The sequence below is a fragment of the Natator depressus genome, chromosome 1, assembly GCF_965152275.1.
Source record: "Natator depressus isolate rNatDep1 chromosome 1, rNatDep2.hap1, whole genome shotgun sequence".
NCBI classification, from domain to species: Eukaryota; Metazoa; Chordata; order Testudines; family Cheloniidae; genus Natator; species Natator depressus.
The window spans coordinates 338,487,221-338,507,314 of NC_134234.1; the positions used below are offsets into that span (position 1 = coordinate 338,487,221).

The following is a 20,094-nucleotide window of genomic DNA, read 5'->3' on the forward strand; positions in this document are numbered from 1 at the left end:
ACCATCAGTTCATGTTTCAGTGTGAGGGATAAGTGGCAACTGTTGAGATAAATGGGCCACAGCCCCTTATTTAGCAAATGATAGCTAATGCCTTGAATTGGACTTGGAACTGGGTAGGTAACTAGTTCTGAGGAATCAGAATAACAGCCGTGTTAGTCTGTATTCGCAAAAAGAAAAGGAGTACTTGTGGCACCTCAGAGACTAACCAATTTATTTGAGCATAAGCTTTCGTGAGCTACAGCTCACTTGAGCCGGAGACGTCGAAAATAGGATTCTAGGTCACCACAGAGCTGTATCATGTTCGTGGGGGTGGAGGGGCAGAAGGAGAGGCCCCAAGATAGGACAGCTGCTTCTGCTGGGCTGAGAGTATAGTTGGATAGGTTAACAATATTGCTGGGTGGGTTGAGGGAACCATTGCTGTGGCCCCTTGTGGCATGTAGTAGTTTAGAAAGTTTAGTGTCCTTTTTTCTTTTGTAGAGAAGCAAAGTGTGTGTTGTAAATGGCTTGTCTAGTTTTAGTAAAGTCCAGCCACGAGGAAGCTTGTGTGGAAGGTTGGTTTTTTATGAGAGTATCCATTTTTGAGAGCTCATTCTTAATCTTTCACTGTTTGCTGTAGAGGATGTTGATCAGGTGGTTCCGCAAGCTGTAGCTCACGAAAGCTTATGCTCAAGTAAATTGGTTAGTCTCTAAGGTGCCACAAGTTCTCCTTTTCTTTTTAGTTCTGAGGAAGATGCTTGGGGTGGAATGTTCTTGATGGTCTGACTTGCTTAGTAGAGAGGATGCTGAATGGTACACCAGTTCTAGCATTTTCAGGTCTTCATGGCTCTTACTTGTTTTTCCTTTTGGGGGGCTGTGGTGGATAGACAACCTAAAAGCTATTAAATGCTATTGGTGCTTTTTATTTTGTGTTTTATAGACTCTAAAATTGTAGTATGGGGAGCAATGTTTTCATTTAGTTCCTTCTCTACAAGGGGAAAAAAATCATATACAACTTTTAGTAATCCTTAATTTTTTTAAATGCAAATCTGTGTGAGAGAATTTGATAAATTGCTATGTATGCTCTTGGATTAAATCCACTTCTAATCAAGAGAAGAATGTTAGGAGTGGTTGCTGACGAACAGGACTGGTTACTAAAGTCCTCTGTTCAAAGGACAAATATAGTTATGCTCCTGCCAACAAAGATACTGGCTTGGTGATGTGACACTATCCACTAGGAACTGGACTGAGAGTAACTCTCTTGGAACTCGGAAAAGCCATCAGATGGTGGGTCACTTTCCAAACTGATGAATTTGAACAGATGACCTGAAGGCTTATGTCATACATGTTGCGAATTCCACAAGTTATCGGATCACAAGTATAGCTTTCATACTGCTGTAGTATGCCCCATTCAGAGTAGGGGGCAGGTTCTAGTGCTGCACTAGGGAGCAGCTACTGTGTAATATCTTCTCAGTTTGGATTTTTTGTTTGAGATTTTTAACTTTCAAAGTATTTGAACACTGAGATGGGAGGACTGTACTCTGTGAAGTGATTTCAGGTTTTATTTGCAAGTTTAGCGAAGAATGGAGGAAGGCATCCCAAGAGTCTTGATTGCAAAAGCTTGGAAGACGTGAAAAACAAATTGTTCTTTATGGGAATGTTTATTTTTCAAAATAAAATGGGCGTAATACATAGCCTGCAGGCACAGCATTTGGCAAATGAAAGATTAAGAGCCATGCAGTGTGGTGAGGAGAACAGCAAAAGAATAAATGGACGTACATCAGACATGAAGAATTATAACAGTCAAAAACCAGTAGGAGAACACTTCAGTCTCCCTGGACACCTAATAACAGACTTAAAAGTGGCAAGTCTTCAACAAAAATCTTCAAAAACAGACTCTGAGAAACTGCAGAACTGGAATTAATTTGCAAACTGGACACCATCAAATTAAGCCTGAATAAAGACTGGGAATGGATGGGTCACTACAAAAACTAATTTCCCCTGCTGATACTCACCTTCTTGTCAGCTGTTTGAAATGGGCTACCTTGATTGCATTGGCCTCCTTAGCACTACAAAAGTGATTTTCTCTCCCTTGGTATTTACCCCTTCTTGTCAACTGTTGGGAATAGGCCACTTCCACCTTAATTGAATTGGCTTGTTAGCAGTGACCCCCCACTTGGTAAGGCAACTCTCATCTTTTCATGTGCTGTGTATTTATACCTGCCTACTGTATTTTTCACCCATGGAAGCTTATGCCCAAATAAATGTTAGCCTCTAAGGTGCCCCAAGGACTCTTTGTTTTGTTGATACAGACTAACACAGCTACCCGTAGGTGCCAACTTTCCCAGGTGCTGGTGGGAGCTTGCGCCCCCTGGCCCTGCCCTGACTCCACCCTTTCTGCGCCCCATTAGACCCCTTCCCTAAATCCCTGCTACGGCTCTTCCCCGAGTGCGCCGCATTTCCCCTCTTCCCCCCCCAGCACTTGCCACAGCTGTTTCACAGCGCAAGTGCTGAGAGCTACGGGGGGGGAAGCGGGCATGCGGCATGCTCGGGGGTGGAGCTGGAGGTGAGCTGGGGCAGGGTGGGGAGCTGCCAGTGGGTGCAGAGCAGCCACCAGTTTTTCCCTGAGGGTGCGCCAGCCCTGAGCACCCACGAAGTCGGTGCCTATGCGGCTACCACTCTGAAACCAGTTTTTAATAGGGCATCTTTGGTAATGAAAATAGTCAAAAACAATGAGTGGAGGCACATATAAAAAATCTTCAACTTTGTGTTGTAGAATTTGGTTTTCTGTAGCACTTTCTGTACTAGAGGTGTCACAGATTAGCACTTGAACAACATATGCAAATGTTGCAGCCATTTCCCCCTTTGCAATAACTAGGAGAAGCACTTGGATACTAAGACATATTCAAATGAGGGACATAAAGGTGTCCAGGACTCTGGAGGTAGCCCCTTTTTTTTTGTTTCAGAAAATGTCCTAATTGAGTCTGAGACTTTGTGAGTGAAGAGCGAGGGTTTCAGTGATGTGAATAATAGGAATGGAGAAAGAGAGGGTGTAATAAAAATTAAAGCCTGCTGAGGACCCTCTAGATCTCCCCTAGAAACCTATGAAGTAACAATCTTCGATGGCCATTCCTAGAATCTTGGGTAACAATTTTCGTCTGGAAAGTTCTGAAAGGACATAGTAAAATCTACACATTGCGTATTTCAGTAGTTGCTTTGCATCCCGTTTGTTTTTTCACACTGCACCCATCATTTGTTTCTTGTCACGTATAAATGTTAAGTGAACCTGCAACTGCTGGGCAATCAGTTGAGACAAATCTGCTGCTCTCCGTAGGATCAGTCTGGAATGGGGCCAGGACTTCCTTAGACCGGCAAACCCATGGTTTATCCGTGTTGCCCCACAGTTTGGACTATGGGCGTGGAGTTGGATGTGTGAATACTGAAGTACTGCACTTAAATTTCTCCATGTGGATGCTGTGGGAGTGAGTAAAAAGATTCCTAATTCGCATTAACATGGTCTTAAAGTGAATTAGGAATTTTTTAGTTTGTGCCTGCAGTGTCCACATAGGCTCAGCATTTTGCTGCATACTGCAATTCACGCCTTAGAAGTCTGAGCTGTAGGGCAGCGTAGAAGTAGCCCAGGAGCCTAAACCATTTTTCATCATGTCTTGAAAGGCAATCAGAAAGGAGTATTTTAATTTTGGCAAGGACAAGATCTTATTTATTTATTTTTATTCCTTTTTTTCTGCTTGAGAGGTTGCGTTTCCCTGCAATCACTTTCATCCCTCTCCTTTGTTTGGTAGTTGCTCCCTTTCATGCAGTGATATTTGTTTTTGTGAGAGCTATTTGCTATGGTATCAGGTACTTTGGTTCTGGTGTTTCTTTGGAAAGGATTGACTGTTATTTTGATTACAATGTAATTCCCCCCCCCCCCCCCCAAACCTCCTGAACTGGGACAAAACATTCAAGATTTGTTCAGAATGTTTTAGTCCACAAAAAAATTCATTTGGAAATAGCATGCTTTGATTTTGAAATTTTAAATTGAAACAAAACATTTTTGATATTCCTGAATTGGAATGTTTAATGTCAGTTTATTTAACTGACCCAAAATGTGTCACTTTTTGAGTCAGTTCAATGTTAGGGAGATGATTTTTATAGTTTTGCATTGCCTCATAGGAGTTATAGAGCAGATACCTGATGCCCTCTTTCTTCTACGGACTGGACTCCTTGCCCAGACTACGGCTTCTGTGATACATATGCAGTCATATGACTTCCATGATACACCACACAGTGTGGTCAGGGGAGATCATGTTGCATCATGAGATGTAGTCTGGCCAGGGAGCCTGCTTCATAGGGAGACTAGGGGCAAGAGGCATCTGAATTACAACTTCCGTGATGCAACGTGGCGGTATAGAAAGATGCGGTTAAGCAAACCAAAATATTTTTACTTGTGTTGAAATGCCAAAATTAAACACCTTGTTTCAGTTTTTCTCTGAGAAAAACTGAAAAAAGTCAATCAGAAATTTCCAGAAAATACATTTTCAGTCAATGATTTTGGACAGAAAATTCCCAGCAAGCTCTAAACATAGTATATTATGTTGACTTGGTATGTTTGGCTTCCTGTATGGAGCTTGTGTATCTAGCAAAAAACACTTTTTAAAAACGATGCTATTTAGGAGAGGAAGTGAAGTCTCAGTTTAAACTACAGATAGTTACAATTGCACAACTAAAGATCCATCAGTGAGAATTTGGCTAGGACACAAGTGTCAATATTCCTGTTCTTAAGAGTGCAGTAACACTTTTTTTTTAATTACCACAAGCGGTCAGAGGATATCAGGATTGTAACTAGGGTGACCAGACAGCAAATGTGAAAAATCGGGACGAGGTTGGGGGTAATAAGAGCCTATATAAGAAAAAGACCCAAAAATCAGGACTATCCCTATAAAATCGGGACATATGGTAACTGTACATAAAACCAGTGGTGAGCTGGAGCCGGTTCGCACCAGTTCACTAGAACCGGTTGTTAAATTTAGAAGCCCTTTTAGAACTGGTTGTCCCCCACGGAACAACCGGTTCTAAAAAGGCTTCTAAATTTAACCGGCCAAAAGTGGCACCTTAAGGGCCAACTCCATGGGTGTTCCAGCCCTGGAGCACCCAAGGGGAAAATTTGGTGGGTGCAGAGTATCCACCGACAACTCCCCACCCCGGCCCCAGCTCATCTCCGCTCTGTCTCCACCCCTGAACGCACTGCCCCGCTCTGCTTCTCCTGGTCCCCAGGCTTCCTGCGAATCAGCTGTTCGCACAGGAAGCCGGGGCGGGCTGAGAAGCAGGCTGTGGCTTCCTGCACAGGCCCAGGGAGATGGAGGTAAGCTGGGGCGGGGGGGTGCGAGGAGGGCTGCCTGTGCCATAGCAGGTAACCGGGGTGGGAGAGGCATGTAGGGGGAACCGCTCCCTGCCCCAGCTCACCTCTGCCACGCTCGGCTTGAGTGGGAAGCCATCGCCTGCTTCTCAGCCCTCCCCGGCTTCCTGCCGAACTGCTGATTCGCGGGGGGCGGGGCGTGGAGAAGCAGAGCTGGGTGGCTCATTCACGGGAAGAGGTGGAGCGGAGGTGAGGTGAGCTGGGGCCGGGCGTGGGGCGGGGAGCTGCCAGTGAGTGCTCTGCACCTACCAAATTTTCCTCGTGGGTGCTCCATCCCCGGAGCACCCAGGGAGTCGGCACCTATGGCGCCACTTTTGATGTGATCAGTGGGGGAGCGGCTGTTCCCCCAACCCTGGGAGCCAGAGGGACCTGCCGGATACTTCCTGGGAGCTGCCCCAGGTAAGCACTTCCGGGACTCCCGACCTCGCCCCCCGGCAGGTCCCTCTGGCTCTTAGGGGCGGGGCGGGATGGGTACCCACTATGGTGGCCCATGAGACCTTCCTGCCCCCTTCTAGGGGCAGTCAGGGGAGGAGGGTGGATGGGGCAGGAGTCCTGGGGGGGACGTCAAGGAATGTGGGGGTGTTGGATGGGGCAGGAGTCCCAGAGGAGTGGGGGTGGGCAATGCCCCCCTCGTGGGGTGAGGAGGGGACCGGTTAAGATTTTGGCAGCTCATCGCTGCATAAAACAGATTAAATGATTCCTTTACTCAGTAGTATGATCAGTTGGGATGGAGTTTCTGTACCTCCTGTATCTCTCCATAGTTTCAGATCTCTGCTGCAACTTCAGTGTAGAGTCCTCTGTCTTGGCTTGTGTTGTATAGTTAACATAGCTAAATGCTATAGATCTACAGCATTACACTTTATTCATATTAGATCTGCCTACAGACCTGCTGTTCAAATTTTGCACTGGATTTTGGCATCCTTTGCTCTTCCTAAGAGAAAACATGTCACTTTTCCTTCAAGTGTAACATTTTAATAGCTCTTTCCACTTTTAAAGGGATAGTATCAAATAGTTTAGGCCCCAAAGCTATCTTATTGTACCTCGAAAATTAAGGAGGACGTTCTCCATGTTCTGTAACTGTTCATGTAGTGCTTCACATTTTCTAACTGTGTGTACTATTTATTCCTTAACCTTCATTAGTAGCTCTCTGCTGCTGTGGGCTTGAACACAGTGTACTCTTGGGGGAATTCTGCAACAAAAAATTAAATTCTGCTCAAAATTTTAAAATTCTTTATTTTATATGTCAAAATAACACAATATACACTCCATTCAATTATTTTTGGTAATTTATTTCAAAATACATTGCAACAAGTATGTCAACAATACAGGTAACAAAAAAAGATTCCCCCAGGAGCAGAGAGTTAAAGAAACCCCTATGACAACCCAGTTCCCAGTTGGGGGTTTTTGGAGGGGGGTTGTGTGGCACCCCCAGAGCCCAGCCACCTGCATTTCCCCTATCCCCAGAGCCCAGCCACATGGCACCCTTCTATCCCCCCAGAGCCCAGTTGCGGGGCACTCTCTTGGCCAGACACCTGCACCCCCAGAGCCTTTACTCCCTGCATCTTCTTTACTCTCCCGCTGGGGTATGTCGTGTGGTGCAACTCTGCCCTTCCTCACCCTTTGCCCTAGCTGGGTCTCCCAGATCCTCTCCTGTCCCTGGGAGTAGGAGGCTCAAGCTGGGTAGCCAGAGCATGCAGAACCTCCATCCCTACTGGGCTGGGCAGTCTGCTCACTGCAAGCTGGGCTCTAGAGTCCAGTGTCCCTTAGTGGTGCTCAGCAGCTCTGCAGCCCCCATTCTGCAGGGGAAACCTGGAACTCTGCACAAATTCTGCATTGCGCAGTGGCACAGAATTCCCCCAGGAGTATGTCATGGTATAGACCTGCTGTGGTGGTAGTTCCTACTAGTGCTGCCTGCTGTTGAGGGAAAAGCCAAATGCAGTGAAGTTATGTCACTATAGTGTGTTTGCCCAAACTTGGAGTGAGGGCACAAGGGGAGCCCTGAGCAGGTTGCCAGCTAACCTGACATCCTTGATGTTCGAAATGGGGTGGGAGAGAATAATAGTATTTGATGGGGGGAGTTTTAGGGGGAGAGGTACACAATTGTGGAAGTAAAACTGCCAGAAAGCCAAATTGGTTTCACATGCAATTAGATAGAAATATAGTATGGATGAAAGTTGTGAACCTGGAAAAAGCACCCCATCCCGCCTCCAAGCTTCCAAGAGGATGTTGCAAATCATGTAAAGTAAAAAATAACCAAACTTGATATCCTCTTATAACCAGGGGGTGGTGGTTCTACTGCTGGTAAAAATGAAATAAACCACATACTTTAAGTATCACATACTGCCCTCAGTTTGCCCAGGTAATGTCCATCAGTGTCAAAACCCACTGGCCATTTGAGCTATTGTATTCAGATTCCAGCATTCTGACCCTACTTTTGTCTACCTGTGTACAAGTGTCTAGTCTGTAAAGAGCTGCTGTCTTCATCTTTTTTTCACACTGCAAGCTGTTTTGAGCCACAGATTAATATGATGTATGGCTGGTAATTTTTCTAACCTTACAGAAAATCAATAACCAAAAATGTGCGTGTAAAGGAAGATAATTTTATTCTTGTTAAATCATTCTCTTTGAGCTAAAAAAATGCATTCTTTTGAATAGTGTTGTAGGTCTGATCAATAATCTAACAAGTATTTGACATTTATATACCTTTCTTTTTTCCCCCACCCTCTACCCCTCCAGTTCCACTGTTATCATGGGGACCCAGCTTCAATTTTAGTATCTGGTATGTTGAACTTAATGGCATTGATGATCCAGATGTGGTCCAACCCTGCCTCAACTGGTACAGCAAGGTAGGCCTGCATTATAAATGACTGTGTGCTTTGAGAGTGATGTAATCTCAAAACACTGTAAAATTTACTCTTGTGGAATTGCACTATTTCTGTTCTGTTCCGCAGGTATCAGCTGTTTAAACAAACCTTATTATTTTTATTTATTTATTTTTAAAGGCAAGTGCAGAAGCTTAATTTCAGACTTTGTCCTATATTACCCTTTCTTTAAAGGGTGTTGTATAAACTTGAACACTTGGTTATTTGAAGTAGATGGACTAGTTGGTTTTCATGGCTTTACACATACCAGGATAATTGTAGGCATAGGCTTCAGCGTGGTGGGAGAGGGACTACGTGATCTGTTCTAGGACACTGCTACAACACAAACCATAGTAAAAGTTATTGTTCCAGGACAAAACACTCAAGCTTAAACATATAAAGATCTTGGTGGTGATTTTCAACTTACATTTCCATGTGAAGTGCTCTATTATAGAGTAATTTCAAGTCTTGTCATGTTGACTGAGACAAGTGCATGTATGTAGATGTACACGTTTTCATACACACTTTTGTCTTTGGTCAGTATGGTGAGATGTGATAGTTGTGTACAAGAGGACAGTTTATATAGAAAACATCAACAGAGTATGTGCTTGTGCATGCACTTGTGCACACAGTCTCTCTTCCCCGAAACAATAATGGTTGATAATGGTCAATCCAAATAGTAATCCATGCAACTTTTCACCTCCCTTTTCATCTGTCATTCTTCCCATCACTAGGTTCTTGAATTCTCAGTGTTGTCATTACATCTTTATAATACTTTACTTTGATAGGTCAGCCTCAAACCGTGTTACTTTTATGGACTCTAAATGAAGTTTTATTTAAAAAAAAAAAAAAGTGAAACTCCTCTCCATGATTCCTAGTTCAATTAGCCACACTCATCAACATCAGAGCATTTTTCTAGATTGCTTTTGCTTGACTATATTTCCTGTTCTCATTCCTGCATTTGCTAGTGAATAGTAGAACACTTTTGATACTACTTAAACTTTAAGGTTAGCTGCAGTGGACTGTTTAACATGATTTATTTTTTTGCCTTCCTGTCCTGCTCTGTAAATTATGAGAAGTTTATTAAAACCCAGTCTACAGCTATACTCTGGGTCATCTACTTAAACCTTGACAATTGTAAAAAGAAAAGGAGTACTTGCGGCACCTTAGAGACTAACCAATTTAAATTAGTCTTGAGCATTTATATTGTGATTAAGGCGCCACTTGAATTGTGGGATGATTGTCCAAAAAAAAATGTGCAGCTGAGTTGCAGACAAGCCACAGAAAATTGCAGAAAAGTAATAATGGACCTTAATGGACCTGCTTTATTTGCAGTAATAAAGTCCATTATTACTTTCCTCAGTTTTCCGCTGTTGGCTGTCCTGGGCTGAGAGTGAGGGCCCCCACTGTCAGCATTGCAATGGAAGCTTAATATTGCAGAATCCACAATTTCCGCAAATACTGCAAGTTAAATAGGGTCTTCATAATAGTACCCAAAAGCCCCAACCAGGAATGGGGCCCTGTTGTACTAGAAGCTGTACCAGCGAAGATGTGCTCACTGTCTGTATATAAAAGATCTTGCAGTCTAAGAAGATGAGCAACATATGAAGGGTGGGAGATAATGAAATATATAAAGTGTGTAGTGTATTCATAGCTTTTCCCAATAAAAGCTGTGCGGGACCTCTGCTTGGTGTTTTAAAATAACCATTTATGCTCATGGGGCATTTCACTGTAAATATTGACCGTCAAAACTAGCAACATTAATTTCAAACTTTAATACACTTGATGTATTCAGTCCATAATGCCCTCAGTGGAGTTACACCAGGGTTGAATTTGGCCTTATGACTAAACTAGGGAGTTGAATGTGCTCCAGTCTGCTTTTTTTATACTTCCATCACTTAGTAATTTAGGACTTTTCTATATTGGTTTCACCTTAAAACTCGGTAGATTTTACTGATGTACAAGTGAACACTTTTAAAGTTCTAACTTTAACTCTTAGAAACCAAGATGGTATGTTATATGGTGTGTGTATATATAGCACTTGGAGGAGAGGAAGGTGATCAGGAAGGGTCAACATGGATTCACCAAGGGCAAGTCATGCCTGACCAACCTGATTGCCTTCTATGATGAGATAAATGGCTCTGTGTATAGCAGTGGACGTGATATATCTCAACTTTAGCAAAGCTTTGATACGGTCTCCCACAGTGTTGTTCTTGTCAGCAAGTTCAAAAAGAATGGATTGGATGAATGGTCTATAAGGTGGATAGAAAGCTGGCTAGATCATTGGACTCAGCAGGTAGTGATCAGCGGCTCAATGTCTAGTTGGTATCAAGCGGAGTGCCCCAAGGGTCTGTTCTGGGGCTGGTTTTGTTCAACATCTTCATTAATGATCTGGATGATGGGATGGATTGCACCCTCAGCAAGTTTGTGAATGACACTAAGCTGGGGGGAGAGGTAGATACGCTGGAGGTTTGGGATAGTGTCCAGAGTGAACTAGACAAATTGGAGGATTGGGCTAAAATAAATCTGAGGTTCAACAAGGACAGGTGCAGAGTCCTGCACTTAGGATGGAAGAATCGCATGCTCTGCTACAAGCTGGGGACCGACTGGCTAAGCGGCAGTTCTGCAGAAAAGGCCCTGGGGATTACAGTGGACGAGAAGCTGGATATGAGTCAACAGTGTGCCCTTATTGCCAAGAAGGCCAACGGCATATTGCCAGCAGATCGAGGGAAGTGATTATTCCCGTCTGTTCGGCACTGATGAGGCCACATCTGGAGTATTGTGTCCAGTTTTGGGTCCCCCACTATGGAAAGGATGTGGACAAATTGGAGAGAGTCCAGTGGAGGGCAACAAAAATGATTAGGGGTCTGGGGCACATGACTTATGAGAAGAGGCTGGGGGAACTGGGCTTATTTAGTCTGCAGAAGAGAAGAGTGAGGTGGGATTTGATAGCAGCCTTCAACTACCTGAAGGCGGGGGTTCCAAAGAGGATGGAGCTCGACTGTTCTCAGTGGTGGCAGATGACAGAACAAGGAACAATGGTCTCAAGCTCAGTGGGGGAGGTCTAGGTTGGATATTAGGAAAAACTGTTTCACTAGGAGGGTGGTGAAGCATTGAAATGGGTTACCTAGGGAAGTGGTGGAATCTCCATCCTTCAAGGTTTTTAAGTTGATGGTTTAGTTGCGATTGGGCCTGCTTTGAGCAGGGGGTTGGACTAGATGACCTCCTGAGGTCTCTTCCAACCCTAATGTTCTATGATTCTGTGTTGTTTTTTTCTTACATTCAGCTATATTTCAAAAGTGCCTATGTGATTTATTCATAGCTTTCAAGGTAAGAAGGAACAATTGTGATCTAGTCTGACCTGTATAACTCAAGCCATAGGACTTCACCAAATTACTTTTTGAACAAAAGCATACCTGTAATTTAAGTTGGAATTAAAAATAAATAAATCCAGTGATGGAGGGCCCACTGTGACCCTTGGTAAATTGTTCCAATAGTTAATCACCAAGTTTAAAAAAAAAATCACACCTTATTTGTAATCTGAATTGGTCTAATTTCAACTTCTAGCCATTGGCTCATGTTATACTTTTCTCTGCTTGGTTGAAGAGCCCGTCATTAAATATTTGTTCACCATAAAGGCACATATAGATTGTGATTAAATCGCTACTTATCCTTCTCTTTAAGGTAGAGACTGTTCCCCTTGAGTCTCACTGTAAAGCATGTTCTCCAGTCCCTTAATCATTTTAATTCTCTAAACCCTCTCTGATTTATCAACATCCTTCTTGAAATGTGGGCACCAAAACTGGACACAGTATTCCAGCAGCAGTTGCACCATTGCCAAATACAGAGCCAAAATAACCTTTCTGCTCCTACTTGAGATCCCCCTGTTTATGTATCCAAAGATTTCATTAGGTCTTTAGTCACAGCATCTCACTATGAGCTCATGTTCAGCTGATTATCCACCACAACTCTCAAATCTTTCAAAAGTCACTGCTTCCCAGGATAGAATCCCCCATCTTGTAAGTATAGCATATGTTCTTGTTTCTAGATGTATACTTTTACATTTAGCCATATTGAAACGTGCATTGTTTGCTTGTGCCCTGCTTACTAAGTGAGCCATATTGGTCTTTATCAGAGATCTGTTCTCTTCACTATTTACTACTCCCCCAATTTTTGTGTCATCTGCAAACTTTCTCTGATTTTCTTTTCTTCCAGGTTGTGTTAAATAGTGTAGGGACAAGAACTGATCCCTACAGGATCCCACTAGAAACACCTGTTTTTTTATGATGATTCCTCATTTATAGTTAAATTTTGAGACCTATTAATTAGCCATATTTTAATCCACTTCATGTGTGCCATGTTAATTTTGTATTCTATTTTATTAATCAAAATTTCATGTGGTACTTAGTCAGATGCCTTGCAACCGAACTTGTAATCTCATTAAGGAGATATGGGAGCACAAGTTTCATTGAAAGTGGGTGTGCTAAATTGCTTACACACTTTGGAAAATGTCTCCCTAAATTCCTTCCATCTAATTATTGCTGTTAACATATTTAAAGCTGATGATAATTAGGGCTGTTGGTTGATCGCAATTAACTCACGCGATTAACTCAAAAATTAATCGCGATTAATTGCAGTTTTAATCACATTCTGTTAAACAATAGAATACCAATTGAAATTAATTAAATATTTTGGATGTTTTTCTACATTTTCACATATATTGATTTAAGTTACAACACAGAATACAAATGGTACAGTGCTCACTTTATATTATTTTTATTACAAATAGTTGCACTGTAAAAATGATAAACAAAAGAAATAGTATTTTTCAATTCACCTCATACAAGTACCGTAGCACAATCTCTCTATCGTAAAAGTTTAACTTACAAATGTAGATTTTTGTTGTTGTTACATAACTGCACTCAAAAACAAAACAATATAAAACTTCAGAGCCTATAAGTCACTCAGTTCTACTTGTTCAGCCAATCGCTAAGAGAAACAAACAAGTTTGTTTACATTTACGGGAGATAATACTGCCCGCTTTTTATTTACAGTGTCACCTGAAAGTGAGAACAGATGTTCGCTTGGCACTTTTGTAGCCAACATTACAAGGTATTTACGTGCCAGATATGCTAAACATTCATATGCCCCTTCATGCTTTGGTCACCATTCCAGAGGACATGCTTCCATGCGGATGACACTTGTTTTTTAAAAACAAAAAAGTGTTAATTAAATTTGTGGCTGAACTCCTTGAGGGAGAATTGTATGTCTCCTGTTCTGTTTTATCTGCATTCTGCCATATATTTCATGTTATAGCAGTCTCAGATGATGACCCAGCATGTTGTTCGTTTTAAGAATACATTCTCTGCAGACTTGACAAAATGCAAAGAAGGTACCAATGTGAGATTTCTAAAGATAGCTGCAGCATTCGACCCAAGAATCGGAAGTGCCTTCCAAAACCTGAGAGGGACAAGGTGTAGAGCATGCTTTCAGGAGTCTTCAAAGAGCAACACTCCGATGTGGGAACTACAGAACCCAAACCACCAAAAAAGAAAATCAACCTTCTGCTGGTGGAATCTGACTCAGATAATGAAAATGAACATGTCAGTCCGCGCTGCTTTGGATTCTTATTGAGCAGAACCCGTCATCAGCATGGACCCATGTCTCCTGGAATGGTGGTTGAAGCATGAAGGGACATATGAATCTTTAGCACATCTGGCATTTAAATATCTTGCGATTTTGGCTACAACATTGCCATGCAAACACCTGTTCTCATGTTCAGGTAACATTGTAAACAAGAAGCAGGCAGCATTATCTTCTGCAAATGTAAACAAACTTATTTGAGCAATTGTCTGAACAAGAAGTAGGACTGAATGGACTTGTAAGCTCTAAAGTTTTACATTTGTTTTATTTTTGAATGCAGTTGTTTTGTACATAATTCTACTTTTGTAAGTTCAACTTTCATGATAGAGATTGCACTACAGTACTTAAGTGAATTAAAAATACTATTTTTATTTTTACAGTGCAAATATTTATAATGTGAGTAATGTACATTTTGTATTCTGTGTTGTAATTGTAATCAATATATTTAAAAATGTGGAAAACGTAACTTTTTTTATATAAGTAGTATTCTATTTAACAGTGCGATTAATCGCGATTCTTTTTTTAATCGCTTGTCAGCCCTAATGATGTATCTGCCCTCTCTCTGACAACTAAAACGGTAGATTTTTTCAGATGCTGCATGCTGTTTTTTGAGTTTTGGGTACTGTAACTCACTGGATCTCCTCCAGGCCTTATTGTCAAAATCCTGCACTCTTGGATGGCAGGTGGGCAGCATTGATATACTGGGGGATAAGAAGAGGAGTTGGTGTGAGGGAATAGCCTGCAGTGCTAGTTTTGACATGTACACCAGTTTTTTCCAAATACAGTTATGCAAGACAGCTGGGCTTTTGAGGCTATGGGTTTTCATGCTTTCTGTCTTTGTTTTCAAGTAATGGTGATTAATGGTCATTGTGTGTGTATATAGTGTATATTCCTGTTTAATACTCTTTCCTTATGCTTTTTCACTTAGAGAAGCTGTGACCTACTTACTGTTCTAAAGTATTTTGTGTTATAATTTGATGCTTACATAACTTTGGGAGTGAAGTGTTTTTTTTTCTTTCTTCACTTTTCTCCATTTTCATGTAGAATTCAGTAGCAGCAAGACCAAAGAGATGATAAAGGAATGGCAGTGATTTTAAAGATTTGGTCTTGTGGTGAAGTGTGCAATCACATCTTGTAACTGTATCAAATTAAATCCATCTTAAAGAAAGAAATAGCACATCATTTTGTCTCATCTCATTGGGAGACAGATGCCATGGAAAGTGTATTACGTTTAGTATAGCTTTGTAGGCTATGAACAGTTAACCTATGCAACATGTATGAGAGCTTCCACTTTCCTGTCATCCCAACAAATTTGTGAGAAATTCCTGCTGGTGCCAGCCAGGGAAATCTACCCTTCTCATAGGTTTTCTTGTGTTCCAGTAGTACCGTGAACAGGAAGCCATTCGTCTATGTCTAAAGCATTTTCGCCAGCACAACTACACTGAGGCTTTTGAATCACTGCAGAAGAAAACCAAGATTGCGCTAGAGCACCCAATGCTGACAGATCTGCATGACAAACTAGTGCTGAAAGGAGACTTTGATGCTTGTGAAGAACTGATAGAAAAAGCTGTAAATGGTAAGTGAATCCAAAGCAGCATCTTGGCTGGAAAGCCTATTGATGTATAAACTCTTTCCATAATGTACATTAAAATGTACACAGCTGTATTGTGATAGCTTTTTGTTTTGCATTATGTAAGGGGAGCTATTCAGTATCTGAAGCATGATGCCTTGTAAACTCTTGCTGGACACATGATTAGTAAAGGTTGACAAGATGTACTAACATTTTCCCTTTTCATTCTATTACTTTGAAGCCCCCACCCCCCAAGAGTTTAAAAGGTGCTTCCAGGAACAAGTGAAGACAAGGTCTGTGACCCAGATAGCTGACAACCTAAAGTCAGACAACACTAAAAGAGAATGTAATAAATAAAGGAGGAGTGTAAGAGAAGGACAAGATTTCAGTAAGACTCACCAATTAGCAAGGCCATCTCTTCATTATGATAAATTTTGTTAAATTTAGTGGATTGTTCTTTTTAAACCCACCTAGTTGGGCAACACAGCAGAAATAATATTTTAGGAGGGATTTGAATTAGGCTCGTGGCTTTGTGAATGGGAGTAGGGACAATATGCCTTGTAATAGGAGCTTACAGGAAGACACTGAGGTAGGTGTGGGAGAAAGGCTCTGACTTTTGGAGCAGAGGCCCAGTGGCTAGCTTCATTGTAAATTAAGATTAACCCTTATTTAGCGCTTTATTTAGAGTGCAGAGGGAGCTTGAGTAGCAGAGTTGAAGTGTCTTTTCCCCACACAGTAAGCTTGGAGCACAGCCATGGTTAGAACTCAGCAATTCCTGACTCTCAGTATTGTGCTCTATGTTCATTTGCTCTCTCTAGGTCAGAGGTGGGCAAACTACGGCCCGTGGGCCACATCCAGCCCGCAAGACCGACCTTGCCTGACCCTTGAGCTCCTGGCTGGGGAGGCTAGCCCCCGGCCCCTCCCCCAGTATCCCCCCTCCCCTGGAGCCTCAGCTCGCACTGTGGACAGCGCGGCTGGCTCCGTCTGGGTCCCAGGGCTGCGAGCTCCGAGCTGCATGGTAAGGGGGGCGGGGTTGGATAAGGGGTAGGGGATTCCGGGGGCAGTTGGATGGGGCAGAGGTTCTGGGGGTTGGGAGGTTGGAGAACAGGGGGGTTGGATAGGGTGTGGGAGTCCTGGGCAGGCCTGTCAGGGGTGGAGGAGTGGCTAGGGGACAAGGAGCAGAGGGGTTGGATAGCGGGTGGGGTCCTGGGGGAGGTGGATTGGGGCGGAGGGTCCTGGGAGTGGTCAGTCAGGGGACAAGGAGTTGGGGGGGGGGTTGAATGGGTCAGGGGTTCTGGGGGACGCAGTCAAGGGGCGGGAAGTGGGAGGGGGCGAATAGGGGGCGTGGGCCAGGCTGTTTGGGAGTCACAGCCTTCCCTACCTGCCCCTTCATACAATTTTGCACCCCGATGTGGCCCTTGGGCCAAAGTGTGCCCACCTCTGGTCTAGGTGAAACTCATACTGGTATAATAAAAGAGAATCTTTGAGTAACTCCTTTGACTTCAGTGGCATAATAGCAACGTAGCATGATGGCAAGTCTGGCCCAGAGTTTAGTCTTTCTGGGCGAAACTCTCCTGCTTTGTAATAGCTGCTGCTAATAAACACAACTTCCAGAAGTGTGTGTGTGCCTGCTGGCAACATCAGTAATGCAGTTTTATCAAAGTAGTGATTGGTTCCTGGGGTATAGTGGGAGTGAAAAGAAGCGTAACTAAAGATAGCCTCATAGTTTGTGTCTCCTTTAAAAATCAAGTATATCAAATAACATGTTCTGTTTACTGTGTGGGATTTTGCTGTGCTGCTTTCCACTCCTCTGGGACTGCTCTGTTTTCTCCAGCCTTCTAGATTGTACTTTTTCTAGGAAGTGCTTGAGTACTTTCTCTTGCTTGAACAAATGATTTGTAACTGTTGCAGTGTTCTCCCGCTTATCCAGTGAGAAGTATTGGCAAAGGACACGATTCCTAGATCCTGTATTTCACTGGTTAACAAATTACTGTTGCTTTCCAGCTTAATTTTTTTGTGGTGAACGGTTAACCTGCCTAGTTTCTGACAGTTTTAAATGTCAGGTTTGCATTGGCTTCTGACATCTCTTGGCTTAGAGCAATGGCCTTGAACAATTGCTTGCTTGCTTGCTTGCTTGCTTCAATTGCACCTATGCAATGTGCAAAAGAACTCTGGCCCTCTAACTCTATACCAGGTCTACACTAGAAGAGGTTTGCTGGTATGGCAATACTGGCAAATGCTCCTAGTGTTAGACATAGTGGATACTGGTTCCTTGAGCAAAATAAACTAATCCGGGAAAAGCACTTTTATGTTGGTATAACTACGTCTACACTATGGCTTTTGCCAATATAGAAATTTGCTGCTTCTCTTTTTTTTTTTTTTTTTTTTTTTTAAGGACTTGTAAACTGACACTGTTGGCAAAGGTTTCTGGTGTATACCTGGCGTTTAGGCTATGGCTCTGCTAGAGAGCTTAGTGACATAGCTGCACTGATGCAGCTGTGCGACTGCAAGCTCTCTACTTGTGTAATTGCTCTAAGATGATGAGAGAGAGCTTTCCCGTCGACTTAATTAATCCATTTCCAACGAGCGGTGTTAGCTACATCAATGAGAGAAGCTCTCCCACTGACATAGCGCTGTCCACACCGGCCCTTATGTCTGTGTAACTGTTGCTTAGGGGGGTGGCTTATTCACACCCCTGAGTGACATAAATTATACCAACATAAGTGGTAGTGTAGACATAGCTGTAGTTAACTTGACACCTGCAGTGTTAAGCATGTTGTGGTCTTGTGTCCTTTGTTCTTGTTCCAGATTATAAAACTGTAGAGTGAGCTATCCCTTTCACTAGCAATCTATTTGAATGACTTAACATGAATTTTTATTTACACATGCTATTCTACATTCTGTCACTGATTCTGAAGAAATGTTATAAATCTGATATCAATACTTTATTGGATATTAGGATTATACCATAACCTGGCTAATTGAAGCTCCCAGTTAACTGAAGGTTTGCTGGTGTTGTCAACAGTAATGTTTAACTTGCATTATTCCCTGCTTATCCTCTACTGCTTCCCCTTCTGTTGCTTTGGCCACGTTACCCCTCAACCCCTTCGCTGGCTTCCCCGGCTTTCACATTAGGTTGCAGCTCCTCAATCCCACTTTTCACCCATCTTTCCATCTAGCTTTCCTTCTTTGTGTAGCCGCATTACCTGTGTGTAGTTATCCTCACAACTTCCTTGTGAAGTGGGGAAGTAGTATTATCCTGAAGCACATTAAGTGACTTGCCTGAGGTCACACAGGAAGTCTTTGGCAGAGCAGGGAATTGAATCTGTACTTCCAGGGTCCCAGGCTAGTGCCCTGAACCACTGGACTATCCTTCCTGTCATTGACCTTTAAGGCCAAACAACTTCATTCTGGCCTACTATGTTTCATTCTGGATTTCTACCACCACCTGCTCACCAAGCTCTTTTATACTCTCATGCTGTCTTCTGTGTTTGAAATGCCTTCTCATGCACCTCACTCTTAAGTTCCCTGCTTATAAAACTTTTGTGAAACCTTTCTACAGTAATTTCTTCTTACGCAGAATTTGGGGCTTTTTCATTCCTGAACTCTTGTCCTGTGTATTAGCTTTTCAGATAAGTTTGTTTTGGTCTGTATAGTGGTGTGTCTACTTCCAATGATGTGCAAATGTACATGTAAAGAGAAATATATATACAAATGCCCAGTTAACTTTCAAGGCTTTCAGAGACTCTGAACTCTCCTGGACATTACATAGTCTAAACCTGGGCATATGAACTTTTGACTGCATGTTGATCTTGAGGTTCATGGCCTTAACTTCATTTCACCACTACATTTTTCTTAACATGGATGCCGCACAGTTAGTTTAGCACAAATTGACTTAAATGGGGGCAAATATTTGTAATGCTAGATTTAAAAATGTGACATGCCATACCTCTTGCAGGTGGTCACCATATTATTAGGTGGCAAGAATGGGTCTGCATGGATGAGAATGAATTTTAGTGGAAGTAGATTTTTTTTTTTGTATTGCTAGGGCTGAACACTGATGCTTTCCATCCTACCTCACTGGATAATTTCTTTTGAGAACTTTTTGGCAGGCAATCACACTCTTCCCACAGATTCTTAGGACTTCCTCATGTGCATTATGCTCAGAAAATGGGCATATTGAAACTCTGACAACTGGTGGACTGCCTCTCAAAAATAAAAGGTTCCCTAAATCTCAATTGGGTTCTCAGACATAGCTCAAATACCTCACATTTGGATTCGTTCCTGCATCTTCCAGACAGCCTACACTCTGACAGACAAGTCTGGTTAATATTCCTGTACAGCAAATGCAGAATCCAAGTTTCTTAATGGAACTGCATGAAACTACTGCAAAACATACTTACAGATTAGATTTTCTCTGTGCAAGCTACAGGTAGTGTTCTGGTTTCACTTTTTTTCAAGGAGGTCTTCCATCTGGCTGTTTTCATGTCAATATCTGATGTCTGATCATCCACTAAGTCACTAGCGAAAAGTCTTATAATATTTGTTGACTGTGCTCAAAGTGCTTAGGGTGTATAAGAAGGGAATGGTTGAATCTTCCTGGAAGTTCTAGATGCACTGCAGTT

General features: G+C 42.5%; 1 protein-coding gene across 5 annotated transcripts in view; it reads left to right on the top strand.

Moving 5' to 3' along the window:
- The window catches only part of MKLN1 (muskelin 1), a 195,102-nt gene that overhangs the window by 69,315 nt on the left and 105,693 nt on the right, over positions 1-20,094 (top strand). For all 5 annotated transcript variants that reach the window (XM_074942695.1, XM_074942697.1, XM_074942698.1 and 2 more), the window contains 2 exons: positions 8,132-8,241; positions 15,283-15,475. In XM_074942695.1, the coding sequence (XP_074798796.1) occupies positions 8,132-8,241; positions 15,283-15,475 (303 nt within the window). The remainder of the gene's footprint in view (positions 1-8,131; positions 8,242-15,282; positions 15,476-20,094) is intronic.